The following is a 21,311-nucleotide window of genomic DNA, read 5'->3' as shown; positions in this document are numbered from 1 at the left end:
TCTAACCAATACCCAACCTAAACTATATATAGATGTTTGTGGGGGTAGAATGGTAAATAAAAAAAAACGGTCAAAATTGAAAAAAACGGCTATATAGCCGTTTCACAACGGAAATAAACCGGTTTTTAACCGGTTAACCGGTTACTAAAAAACCGGTTAACTGGTTTTTCTATAACGGTCATAAACCGGTTTATAAAAAAACCGGTTAACCGGTTTTTTAGTAACCGGTTATTTAAAAAAACCGGTTTTTTTTATAACCGGTTTGAAAACCGGTTTGGGCTCTAAAAACTATAACCGATATACAAACCGGCGGTTTGTAAACCGGTCAAACCGGTTTTTTAAATAACCGGTTTCCGGTTTAAACCGGCAAACCGGTTCGAGGACCGGTTTTTTTGACCACCTCTGCCTGGATGGTTACATTTTTTTAAAAAATCATCAACAACAGCTTATAATTTGGATGCGTTTTTTTCACGGTCTCTCTTTTTTGGTAAAACAAAATTGATGAAATAAGCTGATGATACTGATATAACAATTTTTTATCGACTAAATGTTGCACCGTGAGGTTTGAATCATTCTTTTGTTTTACATCTTAATCATCTTAGTACTTCATCAAATAAGTAATAACTAAAAAATTAGATCATTTCTTGATTTATGATTGTCATCCTTACGTAGAGGCAATGCTAATCTTTTCTATATCGCTCCAATTTTACCGCCCAATTTTTTGTGTGTCTCTTCTAATAACAAACTAACAATAATAATGTATATGATACTTTTTTTTGAACGAAATGTATATGATATTTAAAATCTCAGATAAACTTGCATAGTAGCTGGCAGGATGATAAATGCATTTCATGGTAATGAACGTCTTCTTTTTACAGGATGTTGCTAAAGCTACCACGTCCCCTTCATTTTTTCTACTACACGCATTTCCTTCCTCAACTTTTAAATTAATAAAAATCAGACCATCTTATCTTATTATTATTATTATTACTACTTATACTAATAAAAATAATGATGATGATGATGTGTCCTAACCACATTCATTCTAAACTTTAATTTCCCTCGTAGTTTCTAATATCCACTCTTCTTAATCCATGTTATCCATGGGTCAAGTGCTTAATTGGTATGACCCATTAGTTGTAACTCATATGAAAAAAAAGGTATTTAATGGAATTTAGATGACAATAACTTTAGTAGCCCGTTACATCTAATTTTACCATTGGATATAGAAAGTTTGACCATAATTTAAAAAAAAAATATAAACTATTGAATATCTATAATAAGTTTAAAATCAAACAGTGAATTATTTAATTAGTTAATTAATGATCTACGAACAATTATCATATAATATTTAGTGACTTATGTTCATAATAAATATTTAATTATTTTTGTACTTTAAATTTCGTTGAATAAATACAATATTTATAATCTTACAATTTGTAAAACACTATTTAACTTACATTTATATTGATCATAAAAACATCTTTAATATGTTTGGGTACCAATAATTAATTTTATGTTATCTTAAAACATTATTTCAATCTTAAGAAAATGTAAATTTTAAATATATATGTAACATTTGAAGTTTGTGTGATAATATTTAAATTCAAAATAAAATCCATAAATTACGTATGATTAAGTATCTAAATTTTGGTCATTTGACAAAACCTTGTGTAATACACGGGTTCAAAAGCTAGTTATATAAAGCAGGAATTAGAGACATCTTAAATTTTAAGATGTACCAAACTGCTTTATGTACAACACATAATGCATCTAAAATATAGTGTTTACTCACAAGTATTAAGCAAACTTTAATTCTTCCAAGATATACTTACAACTTTGGTCCATCAAATGGCTTTGCACGAGTTGCGCGTCCAATTTCGGACTGCGTACGCATTGTCATCAGGTGATATATGTACCGCCACTGACTATGCGTTCAATGTCGTGCGGACATCCAACTAGTATATATAGATAAAGATCAGGTGATGGTGCCACAAAATGTGTTGGAGTTATGTTGTGTGGTAAGCTGGCTTTGATGGTTTTCACTGTCTATTTTCATGAGTTGTTTAAGTTCGAGTTAGATTCATGCTATTTGTTTGTTTTTTTAAAATATTTTTACAGCTACTACAAATTTTCAATTATGTTTATATTTGCTGCAACTATGTATCATGATCACAACGTTTCGGAAAACAAAATAGACCTAACACTCGGGTTTCAATGTTCAAGTTTTACAAGACCGGCTTTACCAACCTAATAAATGTTGTTTTAGATATTTTAGTTTTCTTATATGTTAAGTCTTTTTATTTTGACGAATTTATTTTATGGGTTTAATCTTGGTACAAACTGAACCTACGTTAGTGCACTGCTGCAACATGACGGCTATATAAACAGATTTGACATGACCGGTAAACCACGTTAGTGCACTGCTGCAATTGTTATATTAAAGTTTTAGATGAAGTTACTTGCCACGTGACACTCCTTAGCAATACTGTAGAAGAAAAGTCGCAAATTGTTATTTCTATTTTCTAGAATGTGACTTAAAACGTTGAATCATACATGAAGAGATACTTTATATACACGAATTCACACCACTTAATCAAATGCCATTTGGTAAGAATAGCGTCTAGAAGAAATGATATGAGAATAAATTTTACCTTTTGCCTCATTGCCAAACGATGGTGGCGGTTCAAAACGTAGTCTCTTTAGTGAGAGGAGACAAAATCTTGGTTAGTAGAACCTTCTAGCCCGGCCAAAGTTTAGGAATTATGGGACTGTTTGGAGCTGCTCCTGGGTCGGGTCTTGGAGGACCGGCCCAATAAATAAAAGTGAGGTTGTGAAAGTGATGATCTATTTTATACACGGTCCTACCGTGAGTTAGGTGCCAATAGTATGCATGCCCAACAACCGTTTATTATGAATTTGAATAAGTGAGTCACGCTAGAGGTTAATATATTTGGTGGGAAAACGGAGATGGGTAGACTCGCCACAATGGAAGTTTTAAACCAAAGAAAGTGCATCGATGGTATTAAGTGGTGTCCCCCTTTGTGAAGGAGAACAAGAATCGGTTGATCATATATTTCTATCATGTTATGTGGCTCCAGTGATATGACAATTCATTAGTAGTTAGTGCGGGACCATCGGTTTACACATTTGAATTCACCGTGTTTATTTAAATTTTCTTTTTAGAAGTTGGAGGTATTTGGGATTCCTTATTTTTACCTCCTTATAACTTATGACTTGTTATAAGTTAAAAAATAGTGTTTGGGTTTTCTTATTATGTGAGAGGAAATGTAATAAGTTACACATTTGTAACTTATGACTTCTCCTTATAAGTTCCCAAACAGGATTTTTTTTCATAAAATAGTAGGTTTAATATAAAAAAATGGTTTTTAGGTACCTGGCAATAAAGCAAATGGTATTTAGGTATCCAGCCATTTGAGATGGCTAGTTTGGATTCCTTTCTCCTAGTGGTAATCCACGTAAGCAACAACGTGTAAGTGAATGGTGGCTGGATCAGCCATCTGACATGGCTAGATCCAACTTTATTCCCTTTGTCACATAGCGTCACAGGATGAGACCAGCCATTTGAGATAGCTGGTTTGAACTTACATATCCAATCATAGATTACTTATTTTGGCTAAAAACATGGACTGTTGTTCCGAGATCAACCCACCAATTACTACTTTTAATCTATTTGCAAGCACCTTAGAGATCAACCCACCAATTACTTTACTAAAATTCCCATTGTTATAAAGTGTCTAAATATTAATTTAAGAATGCTCTTTCAAACATCCCCAACACATTTTCAAAAATAATAATAACCCATCATATAATCATATAACATTAATTAATTTAACCAATTCACTAAAAACTAATTATGGTACTTAAACAAACCATATGTCTAAATGCATGCAAATAATTAATATAGACTAAATTATCCAACCTAATCCAGACCACATCTATTGTGGTTCTTGAACAAGGGAAAGTGCTTCCCCGCAAGAGGAATTCGGCAACTGTACTGCGTGTGGCCGTGTTTACTAAACTAAAACTCGATTTTCCCTTGACCAGTGTTCCATTCGTAGTCGACACTAAGCAAGAGATAGAACAAATCATTCCATGCCAATTTCTCCTTAATCATCAAAATTTTCTCGCACGATGGGGAAACACCACCCGGGTTGTGTAACAGTCCATGCAAATCATGTTGTCATCTTAAAAAATAGTACACCCGTGAGTCTGTGACTTGCTATGATTGGAATGTAAGTTCAAACCAGCCATCTCAAATGGCTGGTCTCATATTGTGCTGACATGTGACAAAAGGAATAAAGTTGGATATAGTCATCTCCGATGGTTGATCCAGTCACCATCTACATACACGTTGTTGTTTACGTGGATTGCCACTAGGAGAGAGGAATTCAATCAAGTCATCTAAGATGGTTGAACTCCTAAATACCAATTACTTCATTGTCAGACACCTAAAAACCATTTTTTTTAATATTAAACCTACCATTTTAAGAAAAGAATCTCCCAAACAGCCTCTTAATTAATATATAAAATAAATAAAAATAAAAATAATATTGGTCGTCCCTGAAATTATGTTCAAATTCTCCGTGCCGTTCTGACCCCACTTCCAGGTTTAGCCGACAGCAAACGCAGACCAAAACACTCTTTCTTTCTTTCTTTCTTTCTCGTACACCAACAAACAAACACATTCTCTTTCACTTTACCCACTCCCAACCCAACCCAGCCCATTATTATCATGGAACCCTAGTTAGTTTTTAGTTCTCACTTCCCTTTACCATGGGTAACTGTTGCAGATCTCCGGCCGCCGTCGCCCGTGAAGACGTCAAATCATCCAACCACGATCACCCCACCATCAAGAAAGCAGCCCAGACCCAGATCACAGTTCTCAATCAACTATCCTCCAAAATATCTATAGAAGACAAGTACATGGTGGACCGGGAGCTGGGTCGAGGTGAATTTGGGGTTACCTACTTATGCATAGATCGGACCACAAGGGAATTGCTCGCCTGCAAGTCCATCTCCAAGCGGAAGCTGCGGACGGCCGTGGACATCGAAGACGTGAGGAGAGAAGTGGCGATCATGAAGCACTTGCCCAAGAATTCAAGTATCGTGACGCTGCGGGAGGCGTGTGAGGACGAGAATGCCGTGCATTTGGTTATGGAGTTGTGTGAGGGTGGGGAGCTTTTTGATCGGATTGTGGCGAGGGGGCATTATACCGAGCGCGCCGCTGCGAATGTGGCCAGGACTATGGTGGAGGTTGTGCAGCTTTGTCATAAGCATGGAGTGATTCATAGGGATTTGAAACCGGAGAATTTTTTGTTTGCGAATAAGAAGGAGAATTCGCCGCTTAAGGCCATTGATTTTGGACTGTCTATCTTCTTTAAGCCAGGTACATTATGATTAACATATGAAGCTAAGGGTTTAAGATAAGTGTGTGTTTGGATGTGCATTTGAAAGTCATCACTTGATAATTGAATAATGGAAACGTATTAAGACAAATTGATTAAAAAAGAGTAGTGTGTACATCGAAATAGAAGGAAAACGGGCAACGAACTGCGCTGCCAGCCCTTTTTGGATAGGAAAACTAAGTATTTTAAAAAGTACATTCATATATCTTGTGGTCATAACATTACTACCTGCTCTGTTGGACACGACTAGTTAGTCCCACAACCTCCCGCGCAAGGAAACTAAAACTATTAAATGCAAGTAGTATAATGGGAATAAGTTAATGAGTTAAATGTGAACATAATGGACTTTATTAAATGACTATACAATAGACATTAGTGGAATGTATAAAATTACCATTTTTGTACAATGTTGATCAATTATGACTTGCGTAAATCTTTTTAACGATTCGTTTGTGTAGGCGAGAAGTTCTCTGAAATTGTTGGAAGCCCGTATTACATGGCCCCTGAGGTGCTTAAACGTAGTTATGGACCCGAGATTGATATATGGAGTGCAGGAGTTGTTCTTTACATTCTATTATGTGGCGTTCCTCCATTTTGGGCAGGTAATCTTTACATTCTATTTTCTAGATGATTGATATATTTATCTTCGCGTATTCCTTTTGCTGCTTTTGTTTCATGGTATAAGTTGATTAAGCTTTGTTAATAATCTAAAGTGAGTTTTGAAATGCAGAATCTGAACAAGGTGTTGCACAGGCTATTCTGCGTGGTCAAATAGATTTCAAACGTGAACCATGGCCCAGTGTTTCTGAAGGTGCCAAGAGCCTTGTGCGCCAGATGTTAGAGCCAGATCCAAAGCTTCGACTCACAGCTGCACAAGTACTCGGTATGCTTGTTGTTCAAACTTATTAAAATAATGAAGAAACTTGAATGTTTAATTTCAAGACTTCGTTTATCCTGTAATGCTGTTTGATGTATGGTTTTGGTATGTGCAGAGCATCCTTGGCTCCAAAATGCTAAAAAGGCGCCAAATGTACCACTTGGTGATGCTGTGAAGTCAAGATTAAAGCAGTTCTCGTTGATGAATCGGTTTAAGAGAAAGGCTCTAAGGGTTGGTTAAATGACTCTTTTCTCCTTGCGTGCCGGATTCATAGCTTTATTAACGTGTACTTGTGATGTTTTAGGTTATTGCTGATTTCTTGTCTAATGATGAAGTTGAAGACATTAAGGAAATGTTCAAAAAGATTGATATGGATGATGATGGTATTATTACTACCGAAGAACTGAAAAGTGGACTACAAAAGTTGAATACACCGCTTGCAGAGTCTGAAGTGCAGCTGCTTATTGAAGCTGTGAGTCTAATTAAGCTGCATGCTTTTAAATTCACTTTTCTTGCACACTAAAACAATAACGATGTGTTCCCGAGTTTTATAAATGAAAGAAAAGAAAGGAAAGAGTATTAAGAAAAGAAAAGAATCAGAGAGAAAGGGAATGGTTTACTTAACTACCTTGTTTTCGAGTTCGAAAGAAATTGAAAGAAAAGTGAGGATTTTGTGTGTTAAAAATCATTTCCTTTCAAATCTCTCCAATTTGGAAGGATTTAGATCTCCTTTTCTCTGTATTTGTTTCCTTAAAAAAACTGTGGAACATGATTTACTGACATCCTCCCAAATCATTTCTTTTTCTCAATAAATGAGACTTGAGAACACAGCGTATGCAAATGGTTTTTTTTTTGTTTAATTAATCCTGCAATCATTCTAAGTGCCTAAACTTGGACACTTAGCTGAGTTTGAAATTGGCCAAAAGGGTCAAAGTTGTCCAAATTTTTGTATTATGGTTATATTTTTGTGAAGTATAGTTTTCTAAAGTGGGACATCATATATCTTCCTAATGCCATGTGGTTAGGCCTGAATCGAATGTTTCGTTAACCGTTCATTTATGTTCATTTACTTAATAAACGAATGAACATGAACAAAAGATTTTGTTCATTTAGTTAAACGAACGAACATGAACACATGTTCGTTCGTTTACGTTCTCTTATGTTCGTTAGTTTACTTTTGTGTAGATTCATTAGTTTAGTTATAATAATATTTGTGCCCAATGCATAGTTTTTCACATTACTTTTAACTGGTTTTAGCTCATTTACATTCGTTTATCTATGTTCAGTTGTATTTGTTAGTTTACATTCATGAATCATTAATTTATATTGTTAACGGACACGAACATTTCCATTTTCTTAACGAATGAACACAAACAAGAAAACTCGTTTCTTTTTATTGTTTTGTGTTAGATACTTCGATCATTTGTACAGTTAAAGTCAAACGAACGAGGCTTTTACTCATGGTATTCAATCATTGTTTGGTTGCAGGTTGATACTAATGGGAAAGGTACTCTTGATTATGGGGAATTTGTTGCGGTTTCACTCCACCTTAGAAAAATGGCAAATGATGAGCATTTACACAAGGCTTTCTCATACTTTGACAAAAACGGTAACGGGTACATAGAGCCACAAGAGCTTCAGGATTCATTAATGGAAGATGGAGATGAGGATGTTTCCAATATTGCAAATGATATCTTCCAAGAAGTCGACACAGATAAGGTAAGGGCATTTTTGTCATTAGCCATGTTTAGATCCATTACACGAGTCTCATGAACGTATTTCATGTGTTGGATGATGCAGGATGGTAAAATAAGCTTTGAGGAGTTTGTTGCTATGATGAAAACAGGAACCGATTGGAGAAAGGCGTCTAGACATTATTCAAGAGGACGGTTCAACAGCTTGAGTGTAAAGCTGATGAAAGATGGTTCTCTGAATCTGGGGAATAATGAGTGAGTAATTATTGTTTGGATTTGTTTTGTAATTATGTTATAGGTCCTTGTGTTTGGCTTGTTTAGATTTGGATGACAGCCCCATGTTGTTGCATGTAAGATTCTGGGCTTGTTTGGGGAATCTTTTAAAATTGTTGGTGATTCAATATATTCTTGTTAAAAGATATAGATTGTCTTGTAGTGTTATAGACTCAACCAAGTTATTGTATTGTGTTGTATGGTAGGTGTTAGTTTGCTTGTTTAGTCCATGAAATTTTTTAAGCTGGCATGTATTTATAGAGAATGGAACTTATTTAAGCTAAACTCTTAGGTCTATTAAGCTACCCATAGTTTGGGTGGCTTATGCCTTACGGTTTACAGCGTGACAAATCCGACTTTGAGGTTAGGCTTTAGTGAATAAATTGGCTATTTGGTTTACGGTTCTGACATGAGTAGTGATAGTCATGTCCTGTCTTGAAGCTTCTCCCGAGTGAAGTGGAAATCGGCTTAATGTGTGGTTCTTTTATGGAATACTCGGTCAGCTTCATTATCATAGCAAATGACGGATCAAAACGTGTTTACAAGTAGTTTTGTGTCATGGCCTTGTACTTTTATGCACCTAATCTAGATGCAACATTGTGCTTTTATTTAACTGTAATCTCATATATTCACTAGAATTTTGTAAAAATCAAGTTTAGATAATCAGATACAAGTGCAAGTAGTTTTGTAGTAATTGTTAGTCGGGAGGTGGCGTTGGGTTAGTAATTAAGCGGGATTAACAAGAATTAATAGGCACCTAATTGGAATTTTTACAACATCCGTATAACCTTTGTTTTTGTTTCTCTTTGGAACTTGTAGTCTACCATTTCAAACTCATTCTAACCGTTTGCTTTGTCGTTATTTGAAGTTTTCAGAACATAAGATACTTATTCTAATGTCCGAATTTCAAATCATTAAAATATTTTTATTAATTTACTTCACCACAAAATAATTTATTATTTTAAACTTTCAAGTTTCCAAAGCATAATATATTATTGCCTTGATATGTTAAAAGACTAAAAAGAGGTCCCCAGCTCAATAAACACAAAATAACATCAAAACTAATATTACTAATTATTTATTATCATCACTATTTATAAAACAATGTAAACTGAATTGCAGGCAAATATGTGTTTTGAGTTTAGCCAGTTGAGCTTGTACCAACCAGTTTGACAAATAACGCATCTCAACCACAGGCACCCGACCTTACATGTGTATGTATGTATTCAAGTAACATAAAGATTAAAAAACCCCTTTGGGCATCTGTTATCAACGGTCGCCAATAAAAATAATACATTTTTAAAATAAGCACGTTAATTATTATGGCCTAGGTCGCTTGAGGGTGCAAGACGGGCACTTATACTGTTTTATGCTTTCAGCCTTGGCAGGTGTGATTTTTACACATTTGCCATGGTACCATCTTTCACATATGTCACATCCAATCCAGAACTCATCAGCATTGTAGTTTCCACCGCAGCTTCCGCATTGTGTGTCACCATGTTCATCTTCTTCATCTTCATCTGCAACTGCTGCTGCTGATGCCTTTTCCATGCTTTTTATCTGTCCATCACTTGATCTCTGCATTATAATACATTATGTGATTAAGATATACAATCTTCAGATTAAAGTCAAACGATTGATCATGTTGTTACTTTTGTTTTGCTTCCACTTTCTGCTGCACTAGCCTTTTCTTTTACAGGTTTTCTTTCTGATACAACTTCAAACACAGTTGCCATTTCGTTTATCATGCTAAACAGACGTTTCCTGTTACAAAAACCGAAAAAATAAAAATAATCAAAGAGCTTATCAGGTTCAACATTCACATATATCCCAGGAATCCAAATGCATACGAGTAAAACTACACGTTTAACTGTATTTATGCAGCAAAATGTTTTTGAGTAGGTTGCTTCAGTTATCTCATTTTTATCATGTTTAATGTACTACCTCAGAGTTTAAAGTTAGAAATAAGGATACATGATTCATTGTCACTTGTTCACCAAGCAAGTAGCAGTAGACCATTATGGTGATTAAATTGGAATGAACATAGTTATGACTTCTGAAAGGAATGAAAGCCCACTCGTGTTTGATACTAAGCTCAGGACGATTCACAAACAAAACACAAAACCAATATACTGTGTCTAGTCTTTGAATGCCCTAAAGAAATAACAACTTCAATTGTAACACAGCCTTAAAAGTTTCCCCATGATCTTGTTTCATGCAATCCTATGAGCTATGATAACTGATAAGTAGATTGACATAAAATATGGTAATTCAAAACAACTCATGTAACAAACTTCCGAGTTTTGACTGCTGTTTATACATGCATACTCTATTACTCTGTTTTCTTTAAAAAGCTGTATCCACAAATAACAAGCAGAAAGAGAGCAAGATTATAAAGTATCACTTCAAGACACATGAAGCAACCTCGCCCAAGTTCATCATTATTACCGCAACATATACATGCATACATAGATGAACCTAACATTTACTCGTTGCAACTTAAAACACATGAATTCCACAAAGCAGTTATAGTCATCCAAAAGCTACTCAAAACAAAAATAATAAGAGAATTATGTAAACTGAGAATTCACCAAAGAAACTAAGATTGTTACAATATAGCATAATGTAAGATTAAGATATCTCCTAATAACAGCAACAACAAAGGTCCACTATAAAGCATTATATATATAACACATCAAGCAAAATTATGCAACAAACTACCTTTCATAAGAGTTTAGCCGGGCTCCAAGATAGAAAGCAACAGAAAGCAACCAACAGTCACTATGCACCGCAACAAGGGAGAGCCAGTCTTTGCGGTTCATGCCATCTCGCGCAAAGTTAATTCCAAGAGCGGGCTCGGGGAGCTCGGGAGGAACCTCTTCTGCAGGAAGACTCACTTCCCACCTTTCATTTGGATGCCCATAAAGACACAAGTTTTCTTTTTCTGTCAAATAAACCAATTCATAAAATAAAACCTAATTAATTTCACCAAGTAATTCTGTATGCAAATATAAGTATGTATTGTTTGTGAATTTTACTGCAGCCCTAACTAAGTAAGATCTGCATGAATGAATGAATTAAAGTAATACCTGGATCGCAGATTCCATAGAACTCATCAACATCTGCGTAAATTAAAATTAAATTAAAAAAGTAGGTTTAAAGGGAGAGTGAATTAGGTTAAAGATTGATAGAATAAGCAACCGTAAGTCAAAGCACGGAGTATGGCAGAACGCCGACCGCTGTAATCTTTGAAGATCTCTTCAACAGTGGAAGCCATTCAAATATATAAAAATAAAACAACGGAACAGATCTGGATAATAAACTAATTTTGAATTGGTTTGTGCAGAGATCGATCGGGTATGTATAATATAATAATGTTTGAAAACAGATTTGATAGATGAGAGAGAGAGAGAGAAAGCAAATCGAAAGAAAGAAAAAAAGAAAAGGGGTATTATGGTCCCCAGCAATTCAATTTTTGATATTATTATTATTATTATTATTATTATTATGTTCTTATTTCACGCTTACCCTCTATCTCACTCCTAATTAAATACGTATTATATTTTAAACTAAAAATATACATCATTTTTTTAAACCCATTGCATTCTCACCTCTAAATTTTGGTGGAAGGATTTTGTAAATTATAAAACAGGGTTAAGCGTGGTTGTGAGTAAGGATCAGATCGGTACCGTACCAGTACTGAAAATTTCGATCCTTTTTGGTACCAGTATCAAAATTTTCAGTTCGGTATTGGTTCAGTACTTGTACGGTGCGGATTTAAGGTAAAATTCGAGAAATACCGGTATCGTACCGATACCGAAACTCAAAACTTTGGTACCAAATCGGTACCGAATTCGGTATCGGTACCGGTACCGAATTTGCTCATCCCTAGTTGTGAGTGAATGAAAGAGAAAAATTAGTGTTTTTTTTGTAAATTTGAGGATAATTGTTTGCCCCCGTTTATTTTTTATTATTTGTTGAAATTGTTTGTGAGTGGAGCAGAGAAAAACTGTGAAAGATAAAGGTATAAAGAATTATAATTTAGTTGAACAGGAAAAAAAAGAAATTTAGTGTATTATAAAGATGTTTACGAGGGATGGGCTGCAAATGCTCTTAATGGTGTTGGGTTGCGTGATGACAGGTTGATCGGTTTAAATGTGTAACTTGAACCCAATCTGTATTATTATTTGTGTCAAAGATTTCGACCCTAACCCGCACGCACATAGAACATGACATGTTTAACCTTTATTTCCCCGTCATGTAGGTCCGTTGGTTAAAGGGATGAAAAACTTGACACAATAATCTTTTGATAACGGGTTCGAATCTGATCCTAAGTGTCAATTGCTCATAGAAATAACTTACGGTATTGTTCAAATCGTTAAAAGGCTCATGTGATTTCATACCAATTTTTATGTTCACAGTTCTAGAAATCGTTGGTGGAGCCTCCTATTTACCCCTTATTTCATATCAAACAGAGCTTTGTTTGTTATTGTCTTCTAGTAGTATTTTATATTGGTTGTTTCATGATGTTCATTATAGTACTTATTTTACAATATCATGGCATCCACTGGTAGCTTTCTAATTATGATATTGATGGATTATAACCATCACCAGCACAAGAGAACTATATATTTTTGTACTTTCCTTTTTGTTGAAAGCATTTTACAGTGCTGTCGTTCTCACTTGAAACAACTTCTCTATCTCCTGGGATAGAGTATGGGCTGTTTGCAATCTATCTACAAAACATTCCATCCGCTATTTCTAATTCCTACCAATAACTTTGTTATTATGTGTGAAATTTTTAAGTATGGTATACTCATAATCGGTGGCCCATGTCACATATCCTGTAAAGAAAAGTTTAAAACAAACCACTGCTTCTACTTTATTTATTTATATTTACCTGGCCACCAGCTATTGACAATTTTAGACACGAGACCATCGTGACCACTTTAAAATACTATAACTTGAATCTTGTATAGTTACATGGTTCAATTATTGAGTGCTAGGGAGTAGGGGCTATGGAAAGATAGTTAAAATGAAACTTACCATCTTCGGGGCTAAATTTGTTTAGTTGATGAGATAATCCTCCTACTCTCCTAGCGATTTTGCTGATATGATAAAATGTTGGATTATTACCTTGATTAAGAGATGACTTAAAAATATAATACTTTTTTAATGGACTTTGTGAGTTGTGACTTACAAAGATAATGTTTTGTTAATGGACCTTGTCAGTTGTCAACCACGTGATCATGACTTTCCAAGAAGAATGAAAGGAACTCAGGATCGACATGTCATTCCAGATTGGTTTGATATATATGATAATTAGTTAGGCCTCTTGGTATACTCTAACATAGCATCCGTTAAAGCATACGTAGACTTTTGAAAGGCTTTAAAAACCGCTCCCCTCCATGTGTTAATTGTGTTAAAATGCTCATGCATCCAGCCTTTCACGGGTTAAAATTGTAGAGTTAGCCATTAAAGAATAAAAAATAGCATAGTTTGTTGTTAAACGGCTAAATTGATTGAAATTCCAAAAATCACTACTATATCTCACTCACCATTTTATTAGTTACCCCAAAACAACTCCATCATCATCAACATCCTTTATATTTTTTAAACAATGTCATCTTCCTCATCGACATCTTCATCATCATCCGACTTTGACGCTGCGGGCGAGGCTTTTTTTTCTTTTTTTTCCCCAATGGTTGTAGTCATAGCCCAAGCTTGTCTACAACAACCACAAGCGTCGTCACGAACTCGAAAAGCCGCACCCAACCGGCAATCCGGCATAAGCTACGCGCTCATATAATACTAGTTGATGACTATGTTAAAGAAGTGGATCCCGTGTATACGGACAATATATTTATGCGTCTTTTTTTATCCGACCACCATTCTTAAGAATACTTGGTTTTATTTTTATGTTTGTTCATATTCTTTTTTTTTTTCTTCCTTTATTTATTGTATATCAATCTTAAAAAAAAATAATGAAAGATTAATATTATTATCTATTCTTGTATTTAAATTAAATGTTAAATGTAAAATTTAAAGTAAAAGAAAAGGGTGAGTTGGAGTTAAAATTGATTAAACCATTTTCTTTAGGTGATATAGAGTTAAAGAGTGAAAAGTAGATGATGTAACACTTAGATGGAGTTAAATGAAATTAGAGTATACCTCCTGAACTTAAAGTAAAATGTAAAAGTTGACAAAGCATTTTGTTATTACTTACTGGTAGATTATATGATTTTGTAAAAGAATGATTTAATAGATAGAATAAAACGGAGAAATCCTATGTATTTTAGCGATATTAGTAGCATTCATGGTTATAAAAATATTTAAAAAAATCCCTTCAAAATGCAAGTATTTACTAAATCAAAATAAATTTATTGACATTGTTTATCGTACACAATATGATATCCTAAAGAGTCCGAGTCGAATAATACTAAAGGCGAAAACTTGAGTCAAATACGACTAAATGCGAAAATTGATGCTTGTAGACCTTGTTTAAAATTTACATTATCATTGTGTGGTCATGATGAGAGAAACTGATAAGAGTCTTCAATCTGGACGTAAATAAATGAATAAATGATTCAATTACTGTTACATAATGACCCGATCCAAAATGGGAGGCCTTCAATTACCCAATTCGAAATGGGAAGTCTCTGATACATGGTTAAAGAAAACCTAATACTTAACAAAAGATATAAATAAGCACTAATAGAATAATAACTTACCCTAAACTTCAGTTACCCTTTATTAACAGAATAATAACCGGCCCTAAATTCCAGCTACTCACTAACCCATTATCACCCATCATCCCCTCTTTGATAACTGATTTGACCAAGATATGGGACCGTATCAGCAACACATCTCTTAAAAAGGAAATTTCTTAGAAATAATCGACTTAATGCACGCTATACTAGGGGTGTTCAGATTTCGATTCGCATTCGAAACATTCGAAATTCGATTCGAATTCGATTATTAAGATTCGAATTCGGTTTAAAAAAATTCGAATTCGATTCGATTCGTATTCGAGTATATTAATCGAATACGAATTTATGATTTATTATTCGATTCGATTCGAAATTCAAATTATATATACATATATGTATATATATATAATATTTGTTTTATTTGTGTCAAATGCATAAATAATAAATGTCCATTACAAATTATTAAACCCAATATGTCATATTATTGTTTCCTGGCCTATACTAATATGGATGTTATTTACTTCTCGTTTTGAATATTTTGAATTTATATTATTTGTAGTTTAGTTTTGAATTTATTATCATGTGGTATTGTAGCTACTTTAAATTTATATATGTTTCTTTTGCAATTATGATTATGGTTTTCAAATTTTGGCATAGGTAAACTTGAGTTAGATTGTATTTATTCGAATTAAAATCGAATTTATTCGAACTCGATTCGAATTCGAATTTCAAATACGAATTCGAATAGAATTTCGAATTGGGCATGTAATACAAATACGAATACGAATCGAATAGTTCAACTTTTAATCAAATACGATCGAATACGAATACCGGCAAAAAAAACAATTATTCGGATTATTCGATTCAATTTAACTTGAAAATTCGTTATTCGATTCGATGAACACCCCTATGCTATACAACGAGAAACTCCCTAGGTTACTAAAAGTTGCAGTTACTGACAAAAATATATATCTTTAATTATTCAAAAGGATATTGCTAGTTTCTTTCATTTAAAAAAAACGATGATGATATGTTTACAGTGTTAGTGACAAGTCTGGTGACTAGTTGAAAACAAAACAAATGGCAATCGTTTTGCGATATGTTGACTTCTTCGAAAATTTAATCATTTTGACGAATGTGGTTTGCTCCCACAGTAAATAAGCAAACATCCTTCAAGAAAACAAGAAAGTTTTGAGCAAAGCCTGGGGTGTCTCTGGTTTCAATACATTTTGTTATCAAAGTAAACCGCAAATTTATGGAAATTATGTAATAGCAATTATCTTAAAACAGAGCCAATTTGGTTTGAATTTCATATCCAACTAAGTAAAATTTTATAACTTACCTAAAAGAATAACCATCTTTAAACTAGTCCCGCTAGCATTCACAACTTGAATTGTAATTCATATAAAAAGTTAACCAGATTCCACATAAATCACACACTAAATCAGAATCTAGCCAACAAACTTGACGATTGCAACGACTAAACAAGAAAACTGTTACCTCAGGATGATGTCAACAGCAGCTTGATACCCTTTTTCTGCTCAGATGTCAATCTTGTAGGGAACTTGATATCAAACTTGATTCTTAAATTCTCTCTTTTTGTTGGTTCTTTGGGAATAGGCATACCTTCGCCTTTAACTATTTCCTCGTATGTTGGACCGATAACATTATTAACAGGAACGATTAAACTTCGTCCATCAAGGGTTGAGATTTGTGCAGTGTAGCCGGTCAAAGCTTCCACTAATGTTATCTTTTGAGTCACAACAAGATCGTTGCCATCTCTTTTGAAAACAGGATGCGGTTTCTCATCAATTATGAAGACAAGATCAGAAGGAATGGCACCTCGTTGCTCGTTTCCTTTTTCTGGGAACGTTATTTTGGTGCCCTTTTTCCACCCTGGTTTGATCTCGATTGCAAGTATTTCTTCCACTGTGGTTGTCCTCCTACATTCACACCCAAAAGTTCATATTATTGCATGTGGATCAAATACTCAAATGGGTAAAGTTCAAAACTTTAGATAATAAGAAAAGGGTTGAAACGTATACGAGTTGTAGACATACTTTAGGCCACATCCCATTTTGGATTATTCACATTTTGTCCATTTTACGCATCATAGTTGATTTTCTAATATGATGCAATCTAATGCATGTGGCTACTAAGCGTGCAAAACCTACATTGTTTAAATAAAATACAAATATGTTTGCAATTTTGCGTTAAAAATAGTATTTTGCATAAAGAACAATTTATTTGAATTTGGTCACGTGCTTTAAAAATCGTTACCATAAACCATCCAACCATCGCATTCAACTTTTAAATCGCCGTCGTAAAAACCATTCAAAGTGTAGAAATTACTACGAAAACCATGCAGCCACATCAATGTTTAGAAGCTTTAGCAGTCAAAATCACCTTAGTTTGGAAAGTAGGGTGCTTTTCGTTGTTTGGTAACCAAATTTGATGAGTGAAAATGTGTTGATACAGATACATACAGTGCCATAAAACACAAAATAACAATAATAAGTAACTTCAAAATCTTACCCGGTACCATCAAAAACATCCCTTGAAATTTTCATCTTTTTGGTAGTCCCCTTAAACAAGTCCTCCAAGCTACAAGGCAATGTCCGCTCAATCAACGCCCCTTTTCTCGGCGGCACACTTGCCGATCCTTCACCACCACCACCAGCCGCCCCTCTGAACTGAGAAAATATATCCTCACCGAACATGCTCCTCGGAAACTGTCCCCCATGGGACCCGCCAAACGGACTAGAGAACCCAAAAAACTCATGAGAAGATATCATCTGCATTCCTTGGATTAAACCTAAATGACCCAGAACCACCATCATGCGGCATCCCGGATGACGGCGGCACCTGCCCCTTCAAACCCTCTTCACCATATTGATCATAAATAGCTTTCTTTTGAGGATCACTCAAAACCTGCCTGAAGAAACACTGACCGGACCCCGGGCAGGTTACTGGTAACCTAGGGGTTGGAGAGCTGTTTCCCACGAGGGGTTAGACCCTTGGAAGATGGTTCTTCTGATAACCTGCAAAACAGACACCGTGAGCTCGTCACTGAGAAGGGGGGGGTTCCTCCTTGTGACCACCCTCCGGCGTGAGAATCAGACTAGATTGCTCTTTAAATATAAAAGTATATTAAGAGATTGCTAGAGCAGATATCAGGTATATATGATGATAATATAATAAGATATGATAAGATGAGATGATCATACCATTTGTGGTATTTATAGCCGAAGGTAGGTTTCCAAGGGGTTTAGCCGGCCCAACACGCTACCAACTGTAACCTATGCACGTGCCCTGCCTGTGAGTGGTGGATAGGTAGCGGCTGACACAGAGCAGGCGTGTCGTGCACTCTTCCTTTTCTGCCAACTACAAGCTAGGCACGTGGTATGGCAGGAGTTGGTGGGTAGGCGGCGGCTATTGGTCACAGTGCTGTGGCGTGCTGTCTGCCATGCTGCTGTCAGTGAGCTGTCGCATCTCTGATCAGATCTTTTGCCCATACCTCGTCAGGTACAGTAAAAGATCCTTCAGTATACGGACTGGCTTATTTGGGCGGGAGTATTCCCCCTCCCGCCTCTGTGCGGGATTGCTCCCGGCTTGGCTCATTCCTTCAGGTGACACAACGATTGAGAGCTAAGTGCCTTGTGCGTGTAGCCATGCTGCGCGGGTGGCCTTCCCTAATGGCTTGTATCCGAGGCTGCGGGGACAGGCGGAGTCCTTCACCATTGGGAGGCATTTCCTGCGGGACCAGCTTGCGTACTGCGCGTAAGGACGTCACGTCTCTGAGCATGGTTGGTCCTGCGGATCCAGTTGGTCTCTGCGCAGACGTCCCTGTTTAAGGTGAGTCTTGCGGGTCCAACTGGGCTCTGCTGGGACCTACCTCTTCAAGTCCCCCCAGTCCAATGTTCTTCTCATGAGTGTTTAATGAAGTGAGGTGAACTTTTGGACTTGAGCAAAGGGTTTTGAAAAGGGTTTTGTAAGGTTTTCCATGGGGATTCTTTCCGCGGAAGTCCTTGTCACTTGCAGAAATGCCCGAGTTTCCTGCTTGGTCTTTGGGTATGATGCGGGTAGGTCTGTAACCTCCTCGCTAGTCAGGAGCATTGAGTCCCAGTTGTATGTATTTTCCATGAGGTTTTGGTAGTTTTGAACATAGTGATCAATTATGTTAAGACCACCAATTCCATCCTGGAGCTTCAAACAACGTAGTTCTCGATGTTCCCGCTATGCGGGGATGCTATTTCCGTTTCCGCAAGCATTGCCCAGAAGATCCTTCTTGGTTTCAATTCCCAGCGGAGCGCTAGGTATGTGAAGGGTTTTGCCTTAACACTGTACCTGCGCTCGTCTTACGGTTACTTTACTCTCAAGGTATTCCTGGCGTCAATTCCCTGCGGGTGCTAGGTATGTGAAGGGTTTTGCCTTAACACTGTACCCGCATCCGTCTTACGGTTACTTGTTCACCAAGGTTCTTGGCTTCAATTCCCTGCAGGTGCTAGGTATGTGAAGGGTTTTGCCTTAACACTGTACCCGCAGCCGGCTTACGGTTGTTTGCCAAGGTTTATTTGGCTTCAATTCCCTGCGGGTGCTAGGTATGTGAAGGGTTTTGCCTTTACACTGTACCCGCATCCGTCTTACGGTTATTTGCTTGCCAAGGGGGTAAGGGGTATTTTCCCGCTTACTTTTTAATACTTTCGAATTTTGAATTTTGAAATTCGAAGAGTTGGTGAAAAGATAAACCTCTGAAACGTCGTGCGACGGTTTCTTCTGACTGTGTCAGGACGTGCAGGAAGTTATGGTGACGTGACAGAACATGGTCATTCCAGTCGCTTTTTCAGGCGCGTGGGAGCGATTTTTCGGGCGCGTGGCCGCGAAATTACTGGCACACGTCCTTTCAACAGCTGTTGCCAGCTTGCTTTTTGCCACGTGTCATAGTTTCATTGCACATTTGATTTCTCTCTCCTCCGCATTAAATTCACCGCATTAATTGCGATTACTATATAAAGGGGGAGAGGGTTATTTGCAATTCACACTTTCCACTTTCATCTCTTCTTCTCAAGTAATTTCCGGCGAATTTTTCTGTTCAGTTTAGCATTACCCTGAAATCTCTTTTCGTCTTTCTTCCACCATGTCTTCTCATGATGCTGATGACCAGAAGACTGCTGGCGAATGCCAGTGCTCTCTTCCTGTCGATCTGTACCAGTATATCATCAGGAAGTTCATGCTCGAGTCTCTCGAGCCTGAGTTTCCTGAACCCCACCATACTGTGTACGATGCCCCTAGTGGCAAGATCGGGGTTTATGCTGCATTCTTTGTCTACGGGAACCTTAGGTTTCCGTTGACAAAGTTTGTGTACCGTGTCCTAGAGAGGCACGGTGTGCACCTGACAGAGGTGCACCCCATGGCCATTGCCAAGGTCCGGCACTTTGAGTGGGTGTGCCGGATACTGGGCCTTGAGCCCCTCGTTGATCGCCTGATGACCTTCTATACATGGAGGTGCATCCAAGGGTGGTACACTCTTACAACCCGTATCAAGGGTTTAAAGATTTGTACCACCGAGCGGAGTCTTCGCTCATGGAGAAGAGAGTTCTTCTTCATATCCGCTCGCGCCATCCCCATCGCCATGAAGTTCAAGAATGGCCAGGCGCTTCCGAACCTTCCCGCCCTCAACTACGAGGAGGCGGAATGGTTCTCTAAGATTTCCCGGGTCCAGTCCCCGGTTTTCCGTTTTCCGAGTCGGCGATGGTGATGTTGGGGATGAGCCGGGTGTGGAAGGCGGCGAATGCGGATAAGGTTCCGATCGTCCTTGAATATGGTTCGAACTCTGTCCCTTATGGTACGTCTTGTTTCATTTTGCTGACTTCGATTTTTACTAACTTTCTTGTTGATTTCAGAGGGGAACGATCTTCAGTCGCTCCTGAACCCGCGGGAGGAAGATGGTCCCGCGCGGAATGGGTACTCGTGCTCTGGACGAGAACGAGTTGCCCATCTTAGAGCAGACCGCGGGTCGGTTCGTGGAGGTTTACCCGCCAGGCCAAGAGATCCTGAGCCACCGACGGCCAGGTAAGCCTATCTTCTACCCTGAACCTCTCAATGCTGTGCCTGCTGCTGGAGTTCATGACATTTCTTCTTCTGAGGAATCCGCAGAAGGTCCTCCACTGGTGCGGAAGAAAAAGGCTGCCGTCGGGAAGGGCAAGGAGAAGGTGGCCTCTACGGCCGACCCGGTAGTCCTATCTGACTCGGAGTCAGATAATGCAGAGGTGGCGGGGAAGCCCTGGTGGTGAGGAGACCACCGCTCCGGAGGCTGCAGGTGTTACCT

At 37.1% G+C, this 21,311-nt stretch overlaps 2 protein-coding genes and 2 pseudogenes across 2 annotated transcripts; 1 reads left to right on the top strand and 3 right to left on the bottom strand.

Moving 5' to 3' along the window:
* Positions 1-626: 626 nt before the first annotated feature.
* On the bottom strand, positions 627-718 carry LOC143635781 (U6 spliceosomal RNA; annotated as a pseudogene).
* Positions 719-4,753: 4,035 nt separating this feature from the next.
* LOC143635731 (calcium-dependent protein kinase 13-like) lies at positions 4,754-8,401 on the top strand. Its single transcript, XM_077103488.1, has 7 exons — positions 4,754-5,410; positions 5,888-6,031; positions 6,160-6,312; positions 6,422-6,537; positions 6,611-6,778; positions 7,795-8,025; positions 8,107-8,401. The coding sequence occupies exons 1-7, from the start codon at positions 4,798-4,800 to the stop codon at positions 8,257-8,259; spliced, it is 1,578 nt and encodes a 525-aa protein (XP_076959603.1). The 5' UTR covers positions 4,754-4,797; the 3' UTR covers positions 8,260-8,401.
* A 1,002-nt stretch (positions 8,402-9,403) lies between these two features.
* Positions 9,404-11,581, bottom strand: LOC143635730 (PHD finger protein ALFIN-LIKE 2-like). The gene is made up of 5 exons (XM_077103487.1): positions 11,475-11,581; positions 11,363-11,395; positions 10,995-11,217; positions 9,926-10,037; positions 9,404-9,851 (listed from the first exon to the last, which is right to left on the bottom strand). The coding sequence occupies exons 1-5, from the start codon at positions 11,548-11,550 to the stop codon at positions 9,594-9,596; spliced, it is 702 nt and encodes a 233-aa protein (XP_076959602.1). The 5' UTR covers positions 11,551-11,581; the 3' UTR covers positions 9,404-9,593.
* A 4,656-nt stretch (positions 11,582-16,237) lies between these two features.
* Positions 16,238-17,914, bottom strand: LOC143635750 (uncharacterized; annotated as a pseudogene).
* Between the last annotated feature and the right edge of the window lie 3,397 nt (positions 17,915-21,311).

The sequence above is a fragment of the Bidens hawaiensis genome, unplaced genomic scaffold (assembly GCF_021521415.1).
Source record: "Bidens hawaiensis isolate Kalapana, Puna unplaced genomic scaffold, B.hawaiensis_p1.1 tig00007678_1, whole genome shotgun sequence".
Taxonomy (NCBI): Eukaryota; Viridiplantae; Streptophyta; class Magnoliopsida; order Asterales; family Asteraceae; genus Bidens; species Bidens hawaiensis.
Note: the sequence above shows the minus strand (reverse complement) of the source record. Positions and strands in the feature narration are given on the sequence as shown.